General features: G+C 48.1%; 1 protein-coding gene across 2 annotated transcripts in view; it reads left to right on the forward strand.

Annotated features, from left to right (window-relative positions):
• Positions 1-21,411, forward strand: part of ADAMTS17 (ADAM metallopeptidase with thrombospondin type 1 motif 17) — a 395,361-nt gene that overhangs the window by 149,920 nt on the left and 224,030 nt on the right. For both annotated transcript variants that reach the window (XM_043434539.1, XM_043434540.1), the window contains exon 8: positions 19,506-19,611. In XM_043434539.1, coding sequence (XP_043290474.1) covers positions 19,506-19,611 — 106 coding nt within the window. The remainder of the gene's footprint in view (positions 1-19,505; positions 19,612-21,411) is intronic.

Genomic DNA, 21,411 nt, shown 5'->3' on the forward strand with positions numbered 1-21,411 from the left:
TTAAAGTGTATGTGTCCCTGCTTTTTAGTATATTTATAGAGTTGTGTGGCCATCATCATAATTAAGTTTTAGAACATCTTCATCACCCTAAAAAAGGAACCCTGGGACAATTGGAAGTTATGCCACATTCTCTCCTTGCCCTCACTCTCAGCCAGTTGCAAATATACTTTCTGTCCCTATGGATTTCTTTATTCTGGACATTTCATTTAAATGGAATCATAATTGTATACTTTGTGGCCTTTTCTGGCTTTCATTTACCATAGTTTTTTCAGAGTTCTTCCATGTTTTAGCATGTGTCAGTACTTCACTTCTTTTTATGATGAATGATATACTAATGCTTGGATATACCACATTTTGTTTATATATCCTCGATTTGATGGACGTTTGGTTCTTTTCTATGTTGGAGATATTATGAATAATAGTTCTGTGAACATTCGTGTATGGATTTTTATGTGCAAAGTTTTCTTGGATCTGTAACTAGGAGTGGCATTGCTAAGTCATATGGTTACTCTATGTTAACATTTGAGAAACTGTCAAATCATTTTCCTAAGTGTCTGAACCATTTATATTCCTACCAGCAATATATGAAGGTTCTAATTTCCCTTTGTTCTTGATAACACTTGCCTTTTTAATTATAGGTTTTCTGGTGGGTGTGCTTCTTGTGGTTTTGATTTATGTCTCCTTGATAGTTAATGATGTTGAATATCTTTTGATAAACCTACTGCTATTTGTTTATCTTCTTTAAAAATGTCTACTTAGATCCTTTGCCCATTTTAAATGGGGAAGTTTTCTTTTTATCAGAGTTGTAAGGCTCCTTTATATATTCTAGATTCAAATCCCTTATCAAATAAATAATTTCCAGATATTTTCTCCCACTGGAGGGGGTGGGGAGTGTCTTTCTGTTTTAGTCAGGGTATACTGTGAAGCATGGAAAACTTTAACTTTGATGAAGTTCAGCTTATCAGTCTTCTCTTCTCACTTGTATTTTTGGTGTCAGATCTAAGAAATCATTGCCTAACCCAAAGTCATGAAAATTTACCCATGTGTTTTCTTCTAAGAGTTTTATCATTTTAGCTCTTATATTTAGGTCTGTGATCCACTTTGAGTTGGTTTTTGTGTCTGAATGTGGTAGGGGTCTAAATTAGTTTTCTTGCATGTTGGATCTTCAGTTGGCCCAGCACCACTTATTAAAAAGACTCTTTTTTTTTTTTATATTGAATTATCTTGGCCGGGATGATAACTTGGTGGAAAAACCCAGACAGATATTTTCTCCAGTGGCCTACAAGGCATCTTATTTCTTTTTCCCTTTCAAAAAGTTGTTTTCTGCGCTATAACATTCACCCCCAGGGTAAGTCCCCATTGTCTAGTATAAATTTATTGTTAATTCTCTCTTTTGAAAATAGCATTTTCTTCCTCAGAAAACTAATTTTATTAATTTTTAGAATTCTGTTTGATCAAATACACAGGAGGCCTAAGCATAAAGACCCTATGATCTCAGAACAGAAGGACGTGCTGTTTCCAAGGAGTGCATTGCATATTTAATCTTAATAAATTTCTCCAGTCAGTTTTTCTGAATTCACCCATTTCTAAATCTGAGAAAGCTTTGTAAAAGGTTCTGTTTCCCTTTGAAGTGCAGGGAAGTTATCAGGCTTGCCTGGTGCACCACGACCCAGCAGGGCTGGCCCTTGGTTGCTTGGCAGACACAAGCAGTGTCAAGGCAGGTAGAAGCATCCAAGAGGGGGTTGCTTACAGCTATTTTGAAGGGAGTCAGTCCAAAATCTAGGTTAAAACTGAGTCAGGTGAGGAAGACCAGAGCGAGTGAGGTGATACAGCTGATTCCAAGCATGTTAGGGTACGTGACAGCTCTATGGCTACATTCTTGCCCCCAGCGTATATACAGAGAGCGTGACCCCTGAGACCACTGAGGATGGTGCTTTCCAAATCCCCAGCTGGTTGTTCTGTCTTCAGCTTTTCAAATGTCATGCTGATAAAAGCATTTAGAGACTCAGCACATCTTTACACTGGCAGCTAAGCTGCAGATAATTGTGAAATAGTTGTATGCGTCTTGGCATAGTTTTTGCTTTGTTAACCTTTTTTTTTTTTGGACTTGGTCAAAATAATTGTGGTGATAGATAATGTTTGTTCGGTGTTTACTATATGAAAAATGCTTTACTTGCATTATTCATTTAATCTCCAACACCACGAAGTAAATATTTGTCTCATCACAAATGGGAGAAAAGACTTGGAGAGATTAAGTAATTGCCATAATCACCCAAGTGGTAAATGACAGAGTGGCCCTGTGTCCAAGAGCCTGCCTGCCTCACCCCCTCAGAATCCGCCAGCCTGAAGTGAAGTCTCCCCGTGCTTTACATCCCTCAGAATGGTCAGGGGAGCCAAGGATGTGTTGGAAGCAGTGATGCTAAGTCAGCTCTACCTGGATCAGCGCAGTCCTGGTCTTCTTGGAGGGAATCATTTAACACCTTAATTGTGAATTCATAACTCTTGAGTTTGAGACCAATCCTCAAAGCAATGGGGTCTCTCCTGGGGTTCACTAGCTATCCTGCCAGTGGCATATGACATCTCTGACATTTATGTCTTTGAGCAGGAGAATGGAGATACACTCCCTTAAGAGTGGTCCACCTGCCTTCAGGTATAGAGCGGCCCAGGGCCTTGTGGACCATCCTTTACATCTGGGGAGAGACTTCTCCTGCCTTTATCACGCACACCAGATCAGCCCACGGCTCTCCTGCATGTCACCTGGATGGCAGCAATGGCCCTGTCCCTCAGGATGGCTCCTGCCACCTGGCTGCCTCCTTGCCCCCAGCACATATGCAGAGAGTGGCCCCTGAGATCACTGAAGATGGTGCCTTCCAAGGCCCCAGCTGCTTGTTCTTGTCTTCAGCTTTCCACATGTCATGCTGATAGAAGCATGTAGAGACTCAGCACATCTTCACACTGGAGGCCTCCCCGTTCTCCGGGGCTGTGTAAAGACTCCCTGTGCGGTTATCTGTGCTGGAGGAGCTCAGATAATGAAGGAGAGTCGGTCATAATCTGAAATCAAGGCTAGAAGTAAGGTTCCCACTGCCGTGACACTGGGGCAGTCACAGGGCTGGGATTACAAAAGGAATGTCAGATATTTGGGCCTGAGTCCATTTGGTAGATGTTCCAGACGAGATCCAGACATGAAATTTAAAAATGAGTCCAGGAAAATCGTCACCTCATCTCCTGAGCAGCTGATCCTCTGCGTCAAAATCTCACTTTGCTTTGGAAAATTTGCCCCACCACCTTCTGGATTGATTCTTGTGTTCACTAGTCCATCTGATTTATTGTTGCCTCTGCATTCCAAACGCAGTCATGGGGGCTGTCTTTGGCTATAGCCAGAGCCTGCCCAGCACAGTGCAGGGATCAGGAAATAGCAGTTCGCATTCTTGGGTTATTATGTTTTTGAATGGAAGATCTTCTGTTGAGAGGGTTGGAATTAATATTTATTTCATGATACCACACTGGTGCAAAAAAAGATCAGTGGGACAATTGAATGGAATGGGGCAGTTCTATCCCTGTAGGAGTCAGCAATGTTTGCTGGGGAGTAACAAACAATGTCACAGCAAACTGACACTTGTCCGTGATGTCACTGTTCCCATGTTGATAATCTAGGCCTGTCTTAGGAAGTCTGAAGCTTATTTGGAATTGGGGAGACTGGTTAAGGTGGTGCCACTAAGAAATAATTTCGGGATCCTATGTGGATGGCAGCCTAGGCAGATGAACCTAGAACGCTCTTTGGTTTTCAGTACTGGGAAGAGTGGATGGTAGCCAGGTCAACAGTCTGGTCGCAATGCCTGAAAAAGTGTGTGCAATTCCACACTCTCAGAAGATGGTCTTAAAGGACATACCTATTTTTAGAGGGACTTTTCCTGCCTTGTCTCTGAGTTTCGCTGGGTTGTTTTTGTTAGACCAAGACTGAGAGCGATTTATGGAAAACAAAGCTCTGCTCTGTTCCGTGCTGGTGACACTTGTGTGAGATGTCCTCAGGGGACACGTGCTGTGGACTGGCCGGAGCAGAATAAGCGCTCCTCTGACCTTAGACTTGAGGCAGACAGAGTGGATGTGGACATAAATTTTCTGAACGAGAATGGCAGTTTGTCAGTAAGTCTCCTGCAAGTGGAGAACAAAATCAACAAGCGGCTTTTATATTGTTTTTACTATTAAATCCAAACAAAATCCATTTTTTAGAAATACTTATTTGCAGAAAACAAAGACAGTTTGTAACAAAGGTCAGTGTGTACTTTGCTGAGGAAAGTACATTTCCCTATTTAATTCCCAGGCCCCAGTAAAAAGCTCCAAGATATAGTAAAGATCCTACTATAAAGATCTTTACTAAAGATTGTATAGTAAAGTTAAATGCAGCTCCAGGGGAAGAGGTAGGCCCTTGATAAAACAGAAGAGTAGTTTCTTTTTAAAGAAAGTATGTCTATTGTAACACTTAGGATTATATACTTGTAAATCATGTATATGTGCCAATATGCGTATATGAATAGCCCATGTCTCTCAGATTTTTTGTCTTTTATTTTTAGATTCTTTATAACCACAGTGTTCAATTTAAGTTGAATACTGAATTCTGGATATTTTCTTAAAGAAGTGCATGCACCTAACTGATGAAGTCCGCCTTTCACCCTTGTGTTACCTTGATTGCTCTTTTAAAAGTAACCTCGTTGAATAAAGGCAGTTAGACCCTTACTCTTTTACTCCATGAGTCACTCAGTTTAGATCTGGCAAAGAAAAGCACATTCAACAGAACATTGGTGGTTATCACCTTCTGAGGAATGCTTGGGTAATCCCTGAGGGCTGAAGGATAATTTTCCCAGGATCTTTTGCTCTGACTTGGCTATCCAGAAAGGATTTTTTCCTAGGGAATGTCCTTGATTATTTTCTGGGATTCCTGTGTTTAGTGTTTTTAACTTTTCTAAGGTTATGGACCCCTTTGGAAATTTGATGAAAGCCGTAAACCGTCTTGCAAAAAATACACAGATACATACCAAACTTTGCACAGTTTCAAGGGTTAAAGCCATCTGTGTTAGAGTCTTTTTGGTTTGGGTTTTAACAGAGAACTCCCTGGACTTTGAACAGTAGTTGGCAGACTTCCCCTTCAGCCCCTGGCATGCATTCTGCGCAGTGCTGGCTGGGTCCGTCCCGGCCTGCCTGCCGCTCCGGGCCCGCCCGCCCTCAGCGCGGTCGGGAGGGGCTGCGGCCAGAAGCTGCTGTCCTTCCTGGCTGCAGCTCCAGCCTGGGACAGAGACTCACCCTCTGCACGCTTCCATTTTCTTAGCTGTAACTGAGGCTGAGGACAGCATCTCCTCACAGGGTGGTAGTTATATGTGTGCACACATGTGTGTGTGCAGGTGTGTGTGTGTGGACACCAGTATGCACGTGTGTGTGTATGTGTGTGTGTGATGGCTGGTAGGCCTTCCTGTTAACAAGACCAGTCTGCTGGGGCTTGCCAGTGCAGAAGTACAGTCTGGCATTTCCAGGCTATGACCATTCCACGTCACTTTCACAGCCCTCAGGTTTTCTAGACAAGCCAGCTTGCTCTCTGAAACAGCCCTTATACCAGCTTATACTCTATTCATTCCCAGCATCTGAGTCTTTAAGGCTGACAACCGTCAGGTTTTGCCAGCGTGCCGCGTATGAGCTGCTGTCTTCTGGGGACTATATCCTGCATACCCCTGGCTGTTAGTCAGGAAGACTGTAAATCTTTCCTTGGTCATGTGAGTTGAAAATATCTTCTTCGTGTCTGTCCTTTTATGCCTATGACTTTTGTCATGTAGACATTTTATGCATGGATTTAGCTACATAACAGCCCTTTGCCTTCTGATTTCTGCTTCTTAGGTCTTGTTTTAAAGTGTTTTTAATATTGTAAAATCATAATGACATTTACTTGTATTTTCTTCTGACCCTTTCAAAGTTTTGTTTTCACATTTGTACTGTTTAGAGTTTACTCTGTTTAGAGCTTATTTTTGTGAGTGTAGTTTGAGGTAGGGGTTTTAATTCATTTGTTTCCACTTGGATCAGTTGTTGTCCTGGCACCATCAACTGATCAGTCTATCATTTTCTGGTTATATGATATTTTAAGAAGAGTCGGGAAATCTGAATTTTATGCAGTTTCTCCTAATTTTTAATTGTTGGTGATTAGTTAGTTTTCTTTTTTTTTTTACATAGTGGTCCAAACAGAACATTTTTATAGTCTGAATTCTTCTGTGGCCACCAGCTTGCAGCCTCTTAAGTTTGGTGTGAGGCCTCTGGTCCAAAAGATCTAAGATGGGATCCAGGCTCCATCACTCACTGTTTGACCTCGAGTGAGCTGTCCACGTCTTAGGGTCTTAGTTTCTCATCAATGTCATAGAGATAACAAATAGTATTTACCTCACCAAGTGATTATAACTATAAAATGAGACAGTGAAGGGAAATCTTTAGCATTGGGTCTGGTACACACAGGTTTTATGTTAGTATCATCGTATCCTTATCCTCATCCTCACTGTTTATTCCTTCCGGTTCCAGTCGGTTTCTTTTTTTTTTTTTTTGGGAAGTTAATTACTTTACAATATTGTAGTGGTTTTGCCATACATTGACATGAATCAGCCATGGGTGTACCTGTGTCCCCACCCTGAACCCCCCTCCCACATCCCTTCCTATCCCATCCCTCTGGGTCATCCCAGTGCACCAGCCCTGAGCACACTGTCTTATACATCGGACTCCAGTTGACTTCTTAAGCAGTAGAGGGTACTTTTTGTGAAGATTAAGTTGGTAGGACTGGTATCCTTTTACTCATTTATGGAACTTATTGAGAACCTGTTGAATCTACACTAGCCCATGTTGATTATGAAATAGTGTGTGGGTGCTGGCTCAGAGATGCTTAACATCCCTGCAGACCTAAGATTTGGTCAGATGACTGGACTGCAAGAAGATGGGGCTTATCATGAAGTAAAGGTATCATGACAGGCTCTAGAGGGGTAGGGGATATGTGCTGGCAGGAGCAGGGGAGAATCAAGGGAAGAGAGGACACTTGAATCTCACCTTTAAAGGACTCACTGGAGTGGAGAGAAACAGGAAAGATGACCCCTGAGGAGCTGCCACAATAATCCAAGCTTAAAGGTTCTGGACTTGGGACCAAAAAGAAAGAAACAAATTCCAGAGTCTGTGAGCAGCAGGAAATGGCAGTACTTGATGGTTACTGAGGTGGGGTGGAAGGAGAGAGGGAGGAGGAGAGAGAATGACCAGATTTGCAAGCTTTTGAACTTCAAGGGGAAGAAAACTTGAGGAGATTCAGTTTGGGGTGGTGAGTCCTTTGGATGTGGCCTGAGTCTGGGGCAGGTGTGGGCCTGATAGCTGGCCAGCCTTAGTGGAAGGCCACAGCAGAGTTCAAAGGATCACCTGGTCCTGGGAATGGAACATGGGACCATCATCATCACCACAGAGGCAAGATGGAAGTGTGTGAAATTCCTTAAAAGATGAATGTTTGTTTATTCAAACACAGGCCCTGATATGCATGTTTTTCTGTAGTCTGGGGATAGTCTTGAGGTCCAAGGTAGCTGTTCTGATCTGAATGTTTCTGTTCCTCCAGATCTATATGTTGGAACCCTAACCCTCAAGGTGCTGATGGTAGGAGATGAGGAGGGAGCCCTCATGGTTGAGATTAGTGCCATGTAAGAGGGACCTCACAGAATTCCCTGCCCCTTTTGTCATATGAGGCCCCAACAGGAAGACTGTGGCTCAGACTGTGAGAGCCCTCACCCCCAACCGTGCTGGCATCTTAGTCTCTGATTTCCAGCCTTCAGAACTGTGAGCAGTACGTCTCTGTGGTATTTTGTTACAGCAGCTTGAAGGAACTAAGACCGGAGCATTAGGTACGAGCTGTGTCCATAAGCATAGAGCAGTAAAATGTTGAACCCAAAGGCGAACCATCCACCCCCCGCCACGTCTGGGGGACACTTCCCCCGGCTGGGCGTCTTCCTCGTCTGCTGCCTGCCCTGCTGCAGGCCGGCCTGTTTTCTCCCTGTGTGCTGGGGGCCCACCTGACTTCTCATCAGCATTCCTTTCTAAGAGGCTAGCTTAAATGGGATGCTGTCATTTCTGCCTCCTGACAGCAGAGGCAGAGCCCCCGCCCCAGGCCTCTTGAGGCTTTCCAGAGTCAGGGCTGGCCTGGTGGGTGGACTTTCACTCACGAGAGCTGAGTCAGCACCCAGATGACGGCCAACTTTCCGTGTGAGGACCCTCTCTTTAGTCGAGGGGCTGTGGGATCCTGCCTGTGGGCACTGACAGACCTTCATCAGAAGCTGCTGTCCAGAGCTGCCCTGGGGCCTGAACTTTCCCCACCCGGCTTGCCCCAGGACAGAGCACAGCGGGGAAGGGCCCTGGTGCTGCGGACCTTCACCCCAGCTCGCACTCACGTTCCACAGTTCATCCCCAAGAGGGTGGTTTTGCTGGGCTCAGCATTTAGCAAGAGACGTGGTTTCTTAATTATTCTGAAAAAGCTTCTCTTTGCTAACCTGGCAAGCATTTCTACGTATGGCCTTGTATTTTATTCTTCTGTACAAATACAGTTATTAGTATGAGAGGAAGGGAAGCTGTTGTCAAGGCTGCTTCAGGCAAGTTTCAAGAACATACCATTGCAAGGGTCCTTGGAAGAATGGGAGACAGTAAAAGAGACTTATAAGGCCACCTCATATGGTCCAAGAAATACAGGTAAACAGGTCAAGTCTGGGGATACAGATAAAAGCAAACCTTAACTCATTAATACCATTTTAATTAACTAATTAATAGCACTATGACTTCATCAACCTAAGACCCTTGAATTCTCTTAAAATAACTTGTCTTCTCTCCCTGTGTTATTGAGGTATCACTAACAAATAAAAATTTAAGATATTTAAAGTGTACCACTTGGTAATTTGTGAAAAGAATTCCCCCCCACACCCATGGAGTTTATTAACATACTTTTTGGGGGGAGCAGGTGAAAACATTTAAGTTATACTCTCTAAACCAATTTCGATTATATCATACAGTCTTATCAACTGTAGTTACCAGGTTATATGTTAGCTCCTGGGACAAGACAAAGTATCATCTGAACTGGCCAGTAATCTTGACCAGTTTCCCATCATTAAATCAGGTCCATACTCTCCTTTTTCACTTGTGTGAGCACCTCTTCTATTTTTCAAATTCAATGAAAACAAGCACATCTAGATGTGCTGCTCAGTGAGTATTTGAAAGTGAGCGCTTGGTGTGGCTGGAACCCAGGTCTGGTGATCAGAGAGCGCCAGCCCCTGGGCAGACTCGCTTGTGCCCCTTGGCATCCTCTCCCTCTGGGGAAGCCGCTTCTGTCACGTGGTGGGTCTGTATAACGTGGGCATCTGTGTGCCTGCCCTCTGGCAAGCACTCCCTCAGCCAGGTGGAGGCCCTGCACTGGGCGCTGCCCCAGGGAGTCCTTTCCCCCCAGCTCCCAGCCACCACACCTTCGTCCAGCTCAGCTGCCATCCCGATGTGGTGGTCTTGCCTCACGCCCTGCCTGCCGCTGCTCTCGCACATTTAGTTCAGACAGGACTGTTGAGGGAGATTAGGACTCAGGGTGCATTTGACCATGAGCAGGCTAGGTCAGGAGTGTGCCCTCTTCCCGGTAGCACTTGAATTTCTGCAGGGAACACTTCACATCCACTCTTAGGTACTCCTTTGGGATATCTGGCCCTGTGGAAGCCTTGGTTGTGTCATTTTCCACATCCCACAGGACCGAGATGTTTTTAAGGAAAGCACATCTTGACCCCTGCCCCCTAAACCCCAACTTTCCCTAGGGAAAGAGAGGGCATCCTCACCCCCAGGGAGGGGAAGCATGATGGTGAGAAAGGAGGGTGGAGGAGTCTCAAAGCTGTGGAAGGAGGACTGCTAAAGGTCCCTGGAATTATTGACAAAAACAGATGCTAAATGGTGAGGTTGGTGAGCCAATGGGAATGTAGTAAAACTCCTAAAATCCACCAGGGTTCCTTACTACAGGATCGTGGGCATCTACCTCACACTGCCGCCTTTCAGGAATGTTGTCTGGTGGTGCCTGCCCAGAACCGCATCCAGGCACACTCATGTGTGCCCACACACAAACCCACATGTGTCCATGTGCACACCCAGGAGAGCTTGCCGAGGTGCAGACACCAAGCAGGCTTGGCAGAGTCTGTTTCTCTCTGTGGTGCTCGGGGAGCACACACAAGGCTTTGGATGTCTTTGAAATGAAGCTTAAAGGCCTGCATCCCTGCTGCACTCACAGTGCTGCCAGCAGACTCCTGCCGGCGGAGCCAGCGTGGCCAGGGCGTCCAGAAATGTGACCGAAGGCGAGAGTGAGGAGGGCGTGGTTCTGCAGGGGTGGGGAGGGTCCTCTGCTGTGACCGGTCACCCCAAGCAGGGGGCTGAGGCTGCATGGCGGAGCAGGGGACCCAGAGCCAGCTCCATCTGCAGTCTCCGTTGTCTGCTGTCCCGGGAGCCCAGACCTGGACACAGGACACTGGGACGATTGTCCCTTAGAGACCCCAGCGCCCACCTGTCGGGCCCTGAGCTTGACTTTTAAATGTCTGCTCACCTTTCCACCTGCCTCCCTGTCTTCTTGCTGGAATGGTGTTCTTGGGACTGTTTCCCATGGCCTGCAGTCCTTTGGTTCATCTTCGGTTCTTGTGCCTGGCCTGATGCTGTAACATTCAGGCAGTCAGGAAACACTGCGCGAAGTATTTGTCGAAATGAGAGAGTCTCGGGATCTCGGCACAGACCTCCTTCCTTTGACGTCCTGAGGTGAACTTTCTGGGGCCCTTCTGGTGGGGGTCTGGGCCTGAGGCAGAAGCCCCTGAGCCTCTGTGCTCGCTCCAAGGAGAGGCCTCTTGAGCTTTTGGAGGAGCCCTGTCTGCTCCCTGGGGATCCTCTTCCCAGACACAAGCACCGTCTTGCTGGAGCATAGGAAGCCTGCACGGCGTCTCTGCTCACCTGGCTCAAACTGGATGTGGGCTGTTGAATGTCAACAGTTTCCTCTTCCCTCCCCATCTCCCAATAGGTTTCGGTTTCCACAGAGTGCCGCAAACCTTTTGGATAAATTTTTCAGTTCCAGTTTGTGAACCCGGCAAGAATTGACTCCTCCGTTTACATTTCACTCTCTTATCTTGTGGGAGTCTCGGCTCTAGCCCAGCAACCCTCGAGTCCTCTGGGGGTCTTGCTGTGTGCTTCCCTCACTAGGGGTGGTGTCTCTTCCTAAAGCCCTAGATCCTGGAGATGCCTGGGATGCCCAGACTGAGGGCATGTTTGTCCTAAGCTGGGGTGCGACCCAGCGCACATTGTCTTTTCTGGTTCTGACCGTAATCAAGACACACACACACACACACACCACACCCACCCATGTACACACACATACCCATGTACACACACACACCCATGTGTGCACGCACACACACACACCCGCCCATGTACACACACACACCCATGTGTGCACGCACACACACACACCCATGTACACACACACACCCATGTGTGCACGCGCACACACACACACCCGCCCATGTACACACACACCCCCACCCATGCACACACCCCCGCCCATACACACACACACCTGCCCATGTACACACACACACACACCTGCCCAGGTACACACACACACACACACATGCCCATGCACACACACACACACCTGCCCATGCACACACACACACACACCCATGCACACACAAACACACACACACACCCGCCCATGCATGCATGTGCACACACACACACACACCCATGCGTGCATGTGCACACACACACACCCATGCATGCATGCGCACACACGCACACACACACACCCTGCCCATGCACACACAAAGCACAGCTCACGTGGATTTGACACGGCCGCATGAGCTAGCCTGTAGCCCAGAGGCTGCTGGGACGGTCCCACTTAGCAGGAAGCCATAATGTAGGCAGCGCGGCTGGACAGCTTCCTTGGGGAGGTGTCAGCACATTCCCGGCTTGGCTGGGAATGCCTCCTCTCCCCACCTCACTCCCAGCCCCCACCCAGACATTCTCCTTTGTGGGAGGAGCGGACCCCAAGGAGACCATGTCTGCATTGGTAAACACACTGGCGTGGGATTTTTTTATCCCCACTCATGCTTTTGGTGTCACATCTGAGAAGGCTTTGCCTTCCTCTCTGATCAGAGATTTACTTCTGTTTTCTTCTGGGAGATTTATCATTTTAGCTGTTACATTTAGGTCTGCAATCCGTTTGGAGTTCATTTTTGTGTATGATCGAAGGAAGGGGTTCTGACATTGGGTATCTATTTGTCTCATCACCATCTGTTGAAAAGGACTCTTCTTTCCTTCATTGGATGGTCTTGGCACCTTTGTCAAAAGTCAGTTGACTGTAAATGTGAAGATTTATTTCTGGATTCTCAGTTCTGTTCAGTTGATCTGAATGTCTATGTATGTAGCACACTGCTTTGATTACTCTAACTTGGTATTGTTTCAAAATCAGGCATGTGAGCCCTTCACACTTTGTCTGTTTACTGCTTCATTTGACCTTTGTGAGCTGCTGGGTTTTTAGTTCATCAGTGCTTCCAGGTTAGATAGATGTTTGCCATGGACAGTTTTGTATTGCAGTGGCAACTTCTGCAGTGCTCATGTTTAAGGAGGGAACCAGTGCCGCTTTTTAAGCCATTGCCTCCCACCCCCATCCATGGTGTAGGGATAAAGACCTTATTAACTCATCTTCCTTCCACTGTGCCTGACCCCAAGGGACCCAGAAGAGCAGGGAGATGGGGATTCCTACTTGTGGGGGAATTGCTAACACAGGGCTGAGTCTGGGACAGGCTGTCCTGCTGTGCCCCCTGGGACATGGGGGCCCTGTGCCAGGGCAGAAAGCCATGGGCAGGGCTGGGCTGGAAAGCAGTGTCCCTCAGTCCCAAGTGGTTCCCTCTCCTGCCCTTGCCACCTCTCCAGACACTTACCATGAACCTTCTTTCCTGATTTATTAGAAGCTATGCCTGTTCTTCAGCATATATGGGGCTCTGTCCACTTTGTGCAGAAACCTTTAGGGGGTCAGTGACTTACAATGACCCTGTGAACCACTGATCTCAGAGATTGCAGAAGCAGAATTACAGAGAAGGGCCTGAGTCAGTTAACCGAATAGGATAGAGTTAGGAAATATAAGCAGCATATTTGGAAATGTAAATGAGAAGTGATTTTCCTTACTGCGACTGATAAGAACTTCATTGTGCCTGATAAAAGACATGGTTTTGGAGAATGCAGCCAATTTTCCTCGTTCATAGAGTCTGCATTTGTGAATTCATCTACTCATTAAAATTTATTTGAAACTCCCAAATCGGTACTTGCAGTACTTCTGTGGTCATTTGCAGATACATGGAGAATGGTGAAATACTTGAGTCACCCAACAGGCATGTTCCCAGGAGAGGTCAGACAAGGCCGTGTTTTCCTTTCTCGTTGCAGCTCCCATGCTGTGAGCAAGTGTCCTTTCTGAGGTCTGTCTGGCACCTTGTTGTTCGCGCTTTTCTGCTTTTGGTGGTGATTTTGCTCTTTCAAGTGGCCTCCAAGGATAGTGCTGAAGTGCTGATTAGTGTTTCAGAGCTCCAGGTTGCCACATGCCTTGCAAGGAAAACACTAGATGAACTTTGTTCAGCCTTGAGTTACAGACTGCTGGCACTGAGTTCAATGTTGATGAATCAATGATACGTATTGAATAGGTGTCTTTAAGCAGAAACACACATAAAACAAAGTTGTGTGTCAGTTGACAAAATGTGATCAGAGGCTCACAGGAACCAAACCCTGTATTTCCCCTAGGACCAGTTGTTCTCTATTCCAGAATTCAGGGTTCAGAGCTTCCCTTTAGAATCCAAGTAACCGTGAGTAATAAGAATAGACCATAGTTACTTTTCATCGGTCACATCCTGGGTTCTAAGACATTTGCTCCTAATGCCGTTCACAAATTCACATCATACCTCCAGCCACTTAGTGAGTTTCCAAGAGCGCAAGGACTTGTTGACAAGCCTGAGCATGAAACTCAATCTGTACTGCTGTGATTGCCGAGAGAATAGATGTAAATTGCGATCTCATAATTGGCAGCATGGTATGCCAGGGATAATCATGATGGTGTTGATTTCTGGAGCGGCTGGTGGGAGAAAGTTGACCATCTCTCTCAGAGGCAGAGCCCAAGAAGGTCTGAGTAATGGGCAACAGGGCCAGCAGCTGTAAACTGTTTACATAGACAATTTGCTGGATAAACCAGAATTTATACAATTGGGTGTTGTTTACTCTTTAAATCTAGAAAAGATCATATGGTCAACTCTAAGTCTAAGAATTATGTGCTTACACCACACAGTTTTCCACTGAAAAAGAAATTAAACCATCTCACCCAATTTGCTCCTCAAGCTTGTGCTCCTACCAAGAAAAGGAATGGAGAAGTGTGTGTCCACACTGAGTTGATTTGCCTGAGAAACTGGGTTGGGAGGCTCTGGTGGATGTGATCTGCTTTGTGATGAACAAGATACACTTCTCCAGGCGTCAGGAAAACACTTTACAGCCCTTCATCTGTAACTCCAGGATTTCAGACTTTCCAAAATGTATATTGCTTTTCCTAATCTGTGCCAAGGCTTTCATAGAAATGGAGTGAGTTGCCCTTAGGATACAAGCACACACCAAATTATGTGTTGACTGTAAACTTGCTTCATATCTACTGCCTTCAGGGCTGTACACTCAGAATCAAAATCCGGATAGTTTTTCTTGTTGTTGTTGGTTTGTTAGTCTCTCACCTCTGCCTGTTGTATGTCACCTTGAATAAATGAAATATAACCAATACCTTTAATTTTCATAGTATATATTCATTGTACTAGGTTTAAGCCAAAAGGAAAAAAGTATAAAGATCTGTAATGATTTAACCATGTCCTAGAGGTAACTCTGCTACTGTTAATATGACCGCATATATCCCTCAAGTCTTTTCATCTTTAGGATTAAAGAATTTGGACTTGAACATGTGAAACCTTTACTGTATCCCACCCACATTTCAGCATAAGTGCACATTAAGATTTATGAAAATCTTTTAAATCCTTCAAGCTTATCGTTGTTGCTGGTTGTCAAAACTTTGGTGTGGGGTGCCCAGGGTTTGCCTGGGGGGGCGTGGGCGCTGGAGAAAGAGAGCCCTGCGTTTGTACCCAAGTCTGAGCCCTGACCAGCCATGTAACTGGATGCTGAACCTTCCCTCCCCTGCCTGTAAAGTGGGGCCAGTAACACCTTCCAGATAAGGGAGGACCATGCATGCAGAGCTGACCTAGCCTGTGAGGAGAACCCTAATAAATGCCAGTTGCCTTTCTGCTTCGCTTTTGTTCCAAGGAGCTCTGCAAACATGTGGAATTGATGTTTTTTAAGATTTCAAAACTAAATTCTACTCTGATTTCTCTGGTGGAGAATTTTAAATCATGGAAGGCCGAAACCATTGAAAGCACCACTCTGGGGTCTGAGAAATCCTTGCTGTCTGTGGGGAATTCCAGTTCCACAAGAAGGTCCCTCTGCTTCCAGTTTCAGCATGGGCATTAGCAGAACTTATGTTTACAGACTTCATTTTTTACTTTAAAAAACAACATCAATGCTGAGAAAACTGGGTTTCCCTCGTTTCTTGACAAGTGCTGAGGTGGGATCCAGTGGGGTGTTCAAGTTGGTGCCTTTGCGGAGGTAACAGGGTGTCTCCGTGTCTCCATCACAGCCTGCTCTCTACACTGCTGTTCCCAGGAAACATGGAACAGTGGTGGGCTGTGTTTACCCCACAGCTCCCAGCTTAACTACCATCTGTTCCCTACAGAGCTTTTACAGCAACCTGGGCTTCTCTCCAGGCTTTGGTTTTCGAGTTCTAAGCATTTCCCCCAGCATTGCTCATAAACTTGCAAGTTTCAGTGCTCCATTTTTGGGCTGTTTTTGTTGAGGTGTTTTGCCTTGCTTGGTTTTATGACCAGGCAGTTCACAATTGGAATAAATCACTAAAAACACTAGACCTTAATCCACCATTGTCTGGGAGCATCTCTTATAAACCAAGGCTTCATTTTCTAATTTAAAAAAAAAAGTCATCTGCACCTTGGAGAAACTAAAATGCGATAATTGAGAGGCCTTCCCCTTAGTAGTTCCCCAGCCTTGCGTGTTGCCCAGAGTGGAAGTTCACAATGCCCCATTCCGGTGCTGAGTGCAGGCGGGGCCGGGGCGTACTTCTGTGGTATTTGAAGTCTGCTGGTTCAGCGGGCGGTCCCGGGACAGCAAGCTCAGCACAGCTGGCCCTGGATGTCTGTCCTTCCCCTTCACCAGACGACTCCTTGGGGCGAGCACGTCTGATTGTTTCCGATTGATTCACTGACCCAGGAGGCTGGGCAGACCAGGGGTATGTTTGAGTGTGTGCGTGTGTGTGGCACGCGGATGCCGTCAGTGCCGTGTGGAAGCTTTCCGCCCCGCTCACTGCCAGACTTTTTGCAGCAGCCCACAAAGCATTTTTAAAACAAAACCAGAGTAATGACCTTGAAGGCACCGCAAAGGCAGATCATGTCCTTTCTGGTTGTCATTTTCTTCCTTCCTGTAGTCTGCATTAAGATGCCCGCATGCAGAAAACACATCTTGAGGCCAAAGAGCATTTCCTTTCTTTTCTTTTCTTATGGAAAACAAAACAAAAACTTCAACCCTGGCCAGGCATGTTTCCAAATAAAAGCAGGTGTGTGCTCTGGTGCCCAGCTCCTGTGCTGAGCTGGTCCTCGCAGGGGTCGTGACGGGGCCCTGTGTGTGCCGGAGGTCTGCCCCAGCTTAGTCTTGATGTCAACAAACAGGATGTAGGTTTAGTTCTTTGGGAGTGGGGAGGGAGGTTCATTTTTAATTACTAAATCCCCCTACTTACTGTCTCTGCCAGCTCCTTCCCGCCTGGCCCCTGTGCCTGCAGGGCCTCCCTTCGCTCCCAAGACTCCTTGAGCGCTTTGAGGGAGCCGCGTGTGGCCACAGCCCTTCCCAGGGGCGGGCCGGCGGGCAGAGGCCCTGGTCACCAGCGCCACCGGTCCGTGCGCGCCTGGCTGTAGCCACTGCCCGCTCTGCACCCCTGTGAGCCCACAGCAAGGGCCACACTGGGCCCGCCCAGGCCTGTGACCCGCCAACCCACCCCGGGCCCCCAGCCCCTCATTCATGTCACAGGACACAGTGGGGAGTCAGCCGCCACCAGCACTCAAGTCCCGTCCCAGGCCCCGTGCTGAGGGTCCTTGGACAGGACCACGGGGATGTCCTTCCAAGGTTCAGAGCTGCGAAGGAGTGTGCAGAGCCGCCACAGGTGCTGTCACCCCGGAGACGAGCAGCCATGCACGGCTGATGCCCGTGACCTACAGCTGTGCCCAGTCCATCCAAGGCCCTCTCCTTTTCCTGGGCCTCTGTAGCAGAACAGCTTTGCTCCCCTGGAACACCCCCATCGCCCCCACAGGCCGCCCCCTCCATCCTCTGTCCTCACCCCATCACCCCCTCCCATCCTCTGTCCTCACCCCATCACCCCGCAGGCCGCCCCCTCCCATCCTCTGTCCTCACCCCATTGCCCCCTCCCATCCTCTGTCCTCACTCCATTGCCCCCTCCCATCCTCTGTCCTCACCACATCGCCCCCACAGGCCGCCCCCTCCATCCTCTGTCCTCACCCCATTGCCCCCTCCCATCCTCTGTACTCATCACATCGCCCCCTCCCATCCTCTGTCCTCACCCCATCTCTCCCACAGGCTGGCCCCTTCCCATCCTCTGTCCTCACTGCATCGCCCCCACAGGCCGGCCCCCTCCCATCCTCTGTCCTCACCCCATCTTCCCCACAGGCCGGCCCCCTCCCATCCTCTGTCCTCACCCCATCGCCCTGACAACCCAGCCCCTTCCCATCCTCTGTCCTCATCACATCGCCCCCACAGGCACCCCCCCTCCATCCTCTGCCCTCACCCCATCACCCCCACAGGCCGCCCCCTCCGTCCTCTGCCTCACCCCATTGCCCCCACGGCCGGGCCCTCCCATCCTCTGTCCTCACCCCATCTCCCCCACAGGCCACCCCCTCCATCCTCTGTCCTCACCCCATCCCCCCCTCCCATCCTCTGTCCTCACCCCATCACCCCACAGGCCGACCGCCTCCCATCCTCTGTCCTCACCCCATCTCTCCCACAGGCCGGCCCCTTCCCATCCTCTGTCCTCACTGTATCACCCCCACAGGCCGACCCCCTCCCATCCTCTGTCCTCACCCCATTGCCCCCACAGGCCGCCCCCTCCATCCTCTGTCCTCACCCCATCTTCCCCACAGGCCGACCCCCTCCCATCCTCTGTCCTCACCCCATCTTCCCCACAGGCTGACCCCCTGCCATCCTCTGTCCTCACCCCATCGCCCCCACAACCCAGCCCCTTCCCATCCTCTGCCCTCACCACATCGCCCCCACAGGCCGCCCCCTCCATCCTCTGTCCTCACCCCATTGCCCCACAGGCCGCCTCCTCCCTCTGTCCTCACCCCATCACCCCCACAGGCCGCCCCCTCCATCCTCTGCCCTCACCCCATCGCCCCCACAGGCCAGCCCTCTCCCATCCTCTGTCCTCACCCCATCGCCCACCACAACCCAGCCCCTTCCCATCCTCTGTCCTCAGCCCCTTACTCACGGTGTCCTCCTGAGTCTGGTTCCCCTAGTTGCGCTGCCACAGTCTTCCCGTCTCAGGGCAGGTCCTGGGGTCCCTCACGTGTGTGCGGGGATGAGCCATCGGACCGCGGGATCCATCTTCCCAGATGGCCTCCCGGCCCTTACTCTTCTGGTGTCTTTCACTCCTCCCAGGACCCGGTCTCCTCCTCCGAGGGGCTCCTGAGACATTTTCCTGAACCTTCCCGCTGTCCTTGGCCTGCTCTGAGTGAGCCCTGGCCCTGCTCTGGCTCACCCTCTGAGAGCATTAACCCTGGCGGGGCTGGGCCTGGGACGAGGGACGCGGAGGCCCGGGGCACGGAGTCTGAAGGGGCCTGCTCGCCCCCTCGGGGTCCTGTCCTTGAACCTTGCACGCTGGGCATCTCGCCTTGCTGGCCTCGCCTGACCCTGGCCCTGGATGCTGACGTTGGCTGCCTCAGCCTCCAGCTCCAGGTGCCAGTCCAGGGGACCTTGGGAAAGTTACCTTTCCTCTCTGAACCGCAGTTTCCCTGTTGCCTCCATTCTGGCTAATGAGGACTTTGTTAGAAAAGATGTGCCAACTGCTCAGCCTGATATGTGTTAAATGCTCGAGAGATGCTTGTGGTGGTTATTATTATCATTAGACAAATACAGAAGCATCCCACACCGACCAGCCAGTCTCCATGAGCTCTGGAGTGACAGGCCCAGTCCGTGGTCATCCTCGCCCCCGCTTGCCCCTCTCGATGGTGTGTGATGTTGACCGTGTGGATTTGCCCTGCGAGGTCAGGACCTCGCATGTTCTGAAGAGGATGTGTTTTGTGTCTCTGCTGCAGGAATTGCTTACTTAGGAGGTGTGTGCAGTGCTAAGAGGAAATGTGTGCTTGCCGAAGACAATGGCCTCAATTTGGCCTTTACCATCGCTCATGAGCTGGGCCACAAGTAAGTATCAGACTCTGGATTGTTCTGCCTCTTTAAATGCTTTTCTGAATACATATTATTTTCACTCAGATTCTGGAAGTTCCAAAACAGTGTTACTGGGTGCCTTTGCTTCCTCTTGAGTAGGGCCCTGGGCAAGCCTGAGTCCCAGTCCTTCAGGGAATCCAGGAGATCACTGAACAGACTCTGAGAGTGGAAATGCTCATTTGAGGTTGGTCTGTTCTTGAAGCACACACTGTAAAAGGAAGAGGTCTTAGTGTTGTCGTGAGTTGCATCCCCTTTCCCAGATCAGCACGATTTTGATTCACTCTAAATATATTCAGATAGTGGGATTATCTTCGTGCGGTTGAATTTTTTTTTTCCAGCCAGTTTCAAAGTCCAACTTTCTGAAAGTAGAACGTCAGTGTCTTAAAGAATCATCAGTTACGCCCTTTGTCCATTGGCAATTCTCCCCTTGAGGAAGAAAGAACCACAGAACCCTAGAGCCCAAAGACGGTGTGGACAGAATCTGAGGCTGCCTGCTGGTGTTTCAGATGAGGAGACAGCAGGGCTGGGGGTTGAGAGGCTGGCCCAGGCTGAGATCACTTGCAGGGAGCCTCAGGCGGCAGGAGGCCAGCTGACTCTCAACCTGCGGCCCGAGGGCTTGTTCTTCCTCCTGGAGTAGCTGTCTGTTTTATGTTTCTCTGAAGGAAACGTTGTGAGATGACTGCTTAAGAACTTTAAATAAATAAACTGAGGAGGCCCAAACATGCAAAACAATGGGAAAATTTATATTGGACTGAAGAGAACAAAATTAAATGGAAATCTAGTTCTTGGGGAAAATATATATATTGTCAAGTTTTCCTAGTGCCCTAGATAGTAAGATGCCTGGAATCCTAAATGTGAACTTAAGCTTCTCAAGAGTAGAGGCAATGGGTAAGGACTACAAAAGCAGTTGCTGTCCCCTCGTCTTAGCCATATCTGGGGCTTGATTTTTTTTTTTTACCTTGTTTTGTTTATCTGGTCTCATTTTAATTTTTTTCACTCCTGTGGGAGAGTTTGTTGTTGACTTTTCTGTTCCTCTTGGTTATCATGATGTGAGTAGAGTAAATGAAAATAATCTTAGGCGTATTTTCTGGGATTAAGGAGAAAATAACAAGTTATTGGCCAAGACAAGCAAGATGAGCAGTTATCTCTCAGCACACATTTATTCCATCTTGACAGTATTTTTTTAATTTATTTTTTTATTGAAGGATAATTGCTTTACAGAATTTTGTTGTTTTCTGTCAAACTTCAATCGACAGTATTTTAAAATATTGATGACAGCACCTTGCTCGTCCTCTTTTGCCTATACTACTAGAAAATAACTTTAAATTAATTGTAGTCAAATTTGTATTCATATCTCAGATTTGTTAAGAAAAAAAAAACAACAAAAAGCCCCACATTCAACAGTGGGTGCTGAAAGAAAAGTGCAAATGCGTATGGCTTTGCAAACCACTTCTCTCTGTCAAATGCCCCACCCAGCCCTTCGTAGGACCTGGGAACCCACTCTCTGACAGTTGTGAGAGTACAGAGTTGCCGAAACATTGCCCAACACGCAGGGTGTGTGGACCTTTGAAGAGATATATTTATGAGAACTGCTGCATCCCATGGCAGCAGTCACCCCCACACGTGAGCACACGCAGGCCGCCTTTTCTCCTTGGACATTAAGAACATTCCTCTCCGGTGGTCTGTGTGGTTGTGCTTTATCAAATACTGGCATCTTAACTCGGGAGGTCTGCAGATGAATGATTAGATTCAGTCATAATCCAGTAGCCTTTAGCT

Source organism: Cervus canadensis, chromosome 17 (assembly GCF_019320065.1).
Source record: "Cervus canadensis isolate Bull #8, Minnesota chromosome 17, ASM1932006v1, whole genome shotgun sequence".
NCBI classification, from domain to species: domain Eukaryota; kingdom Metazoa; phylum Chordata; class Mammalia; order Artiodactyla; family Cervidae; genus Cervus; species Cervus canadensis.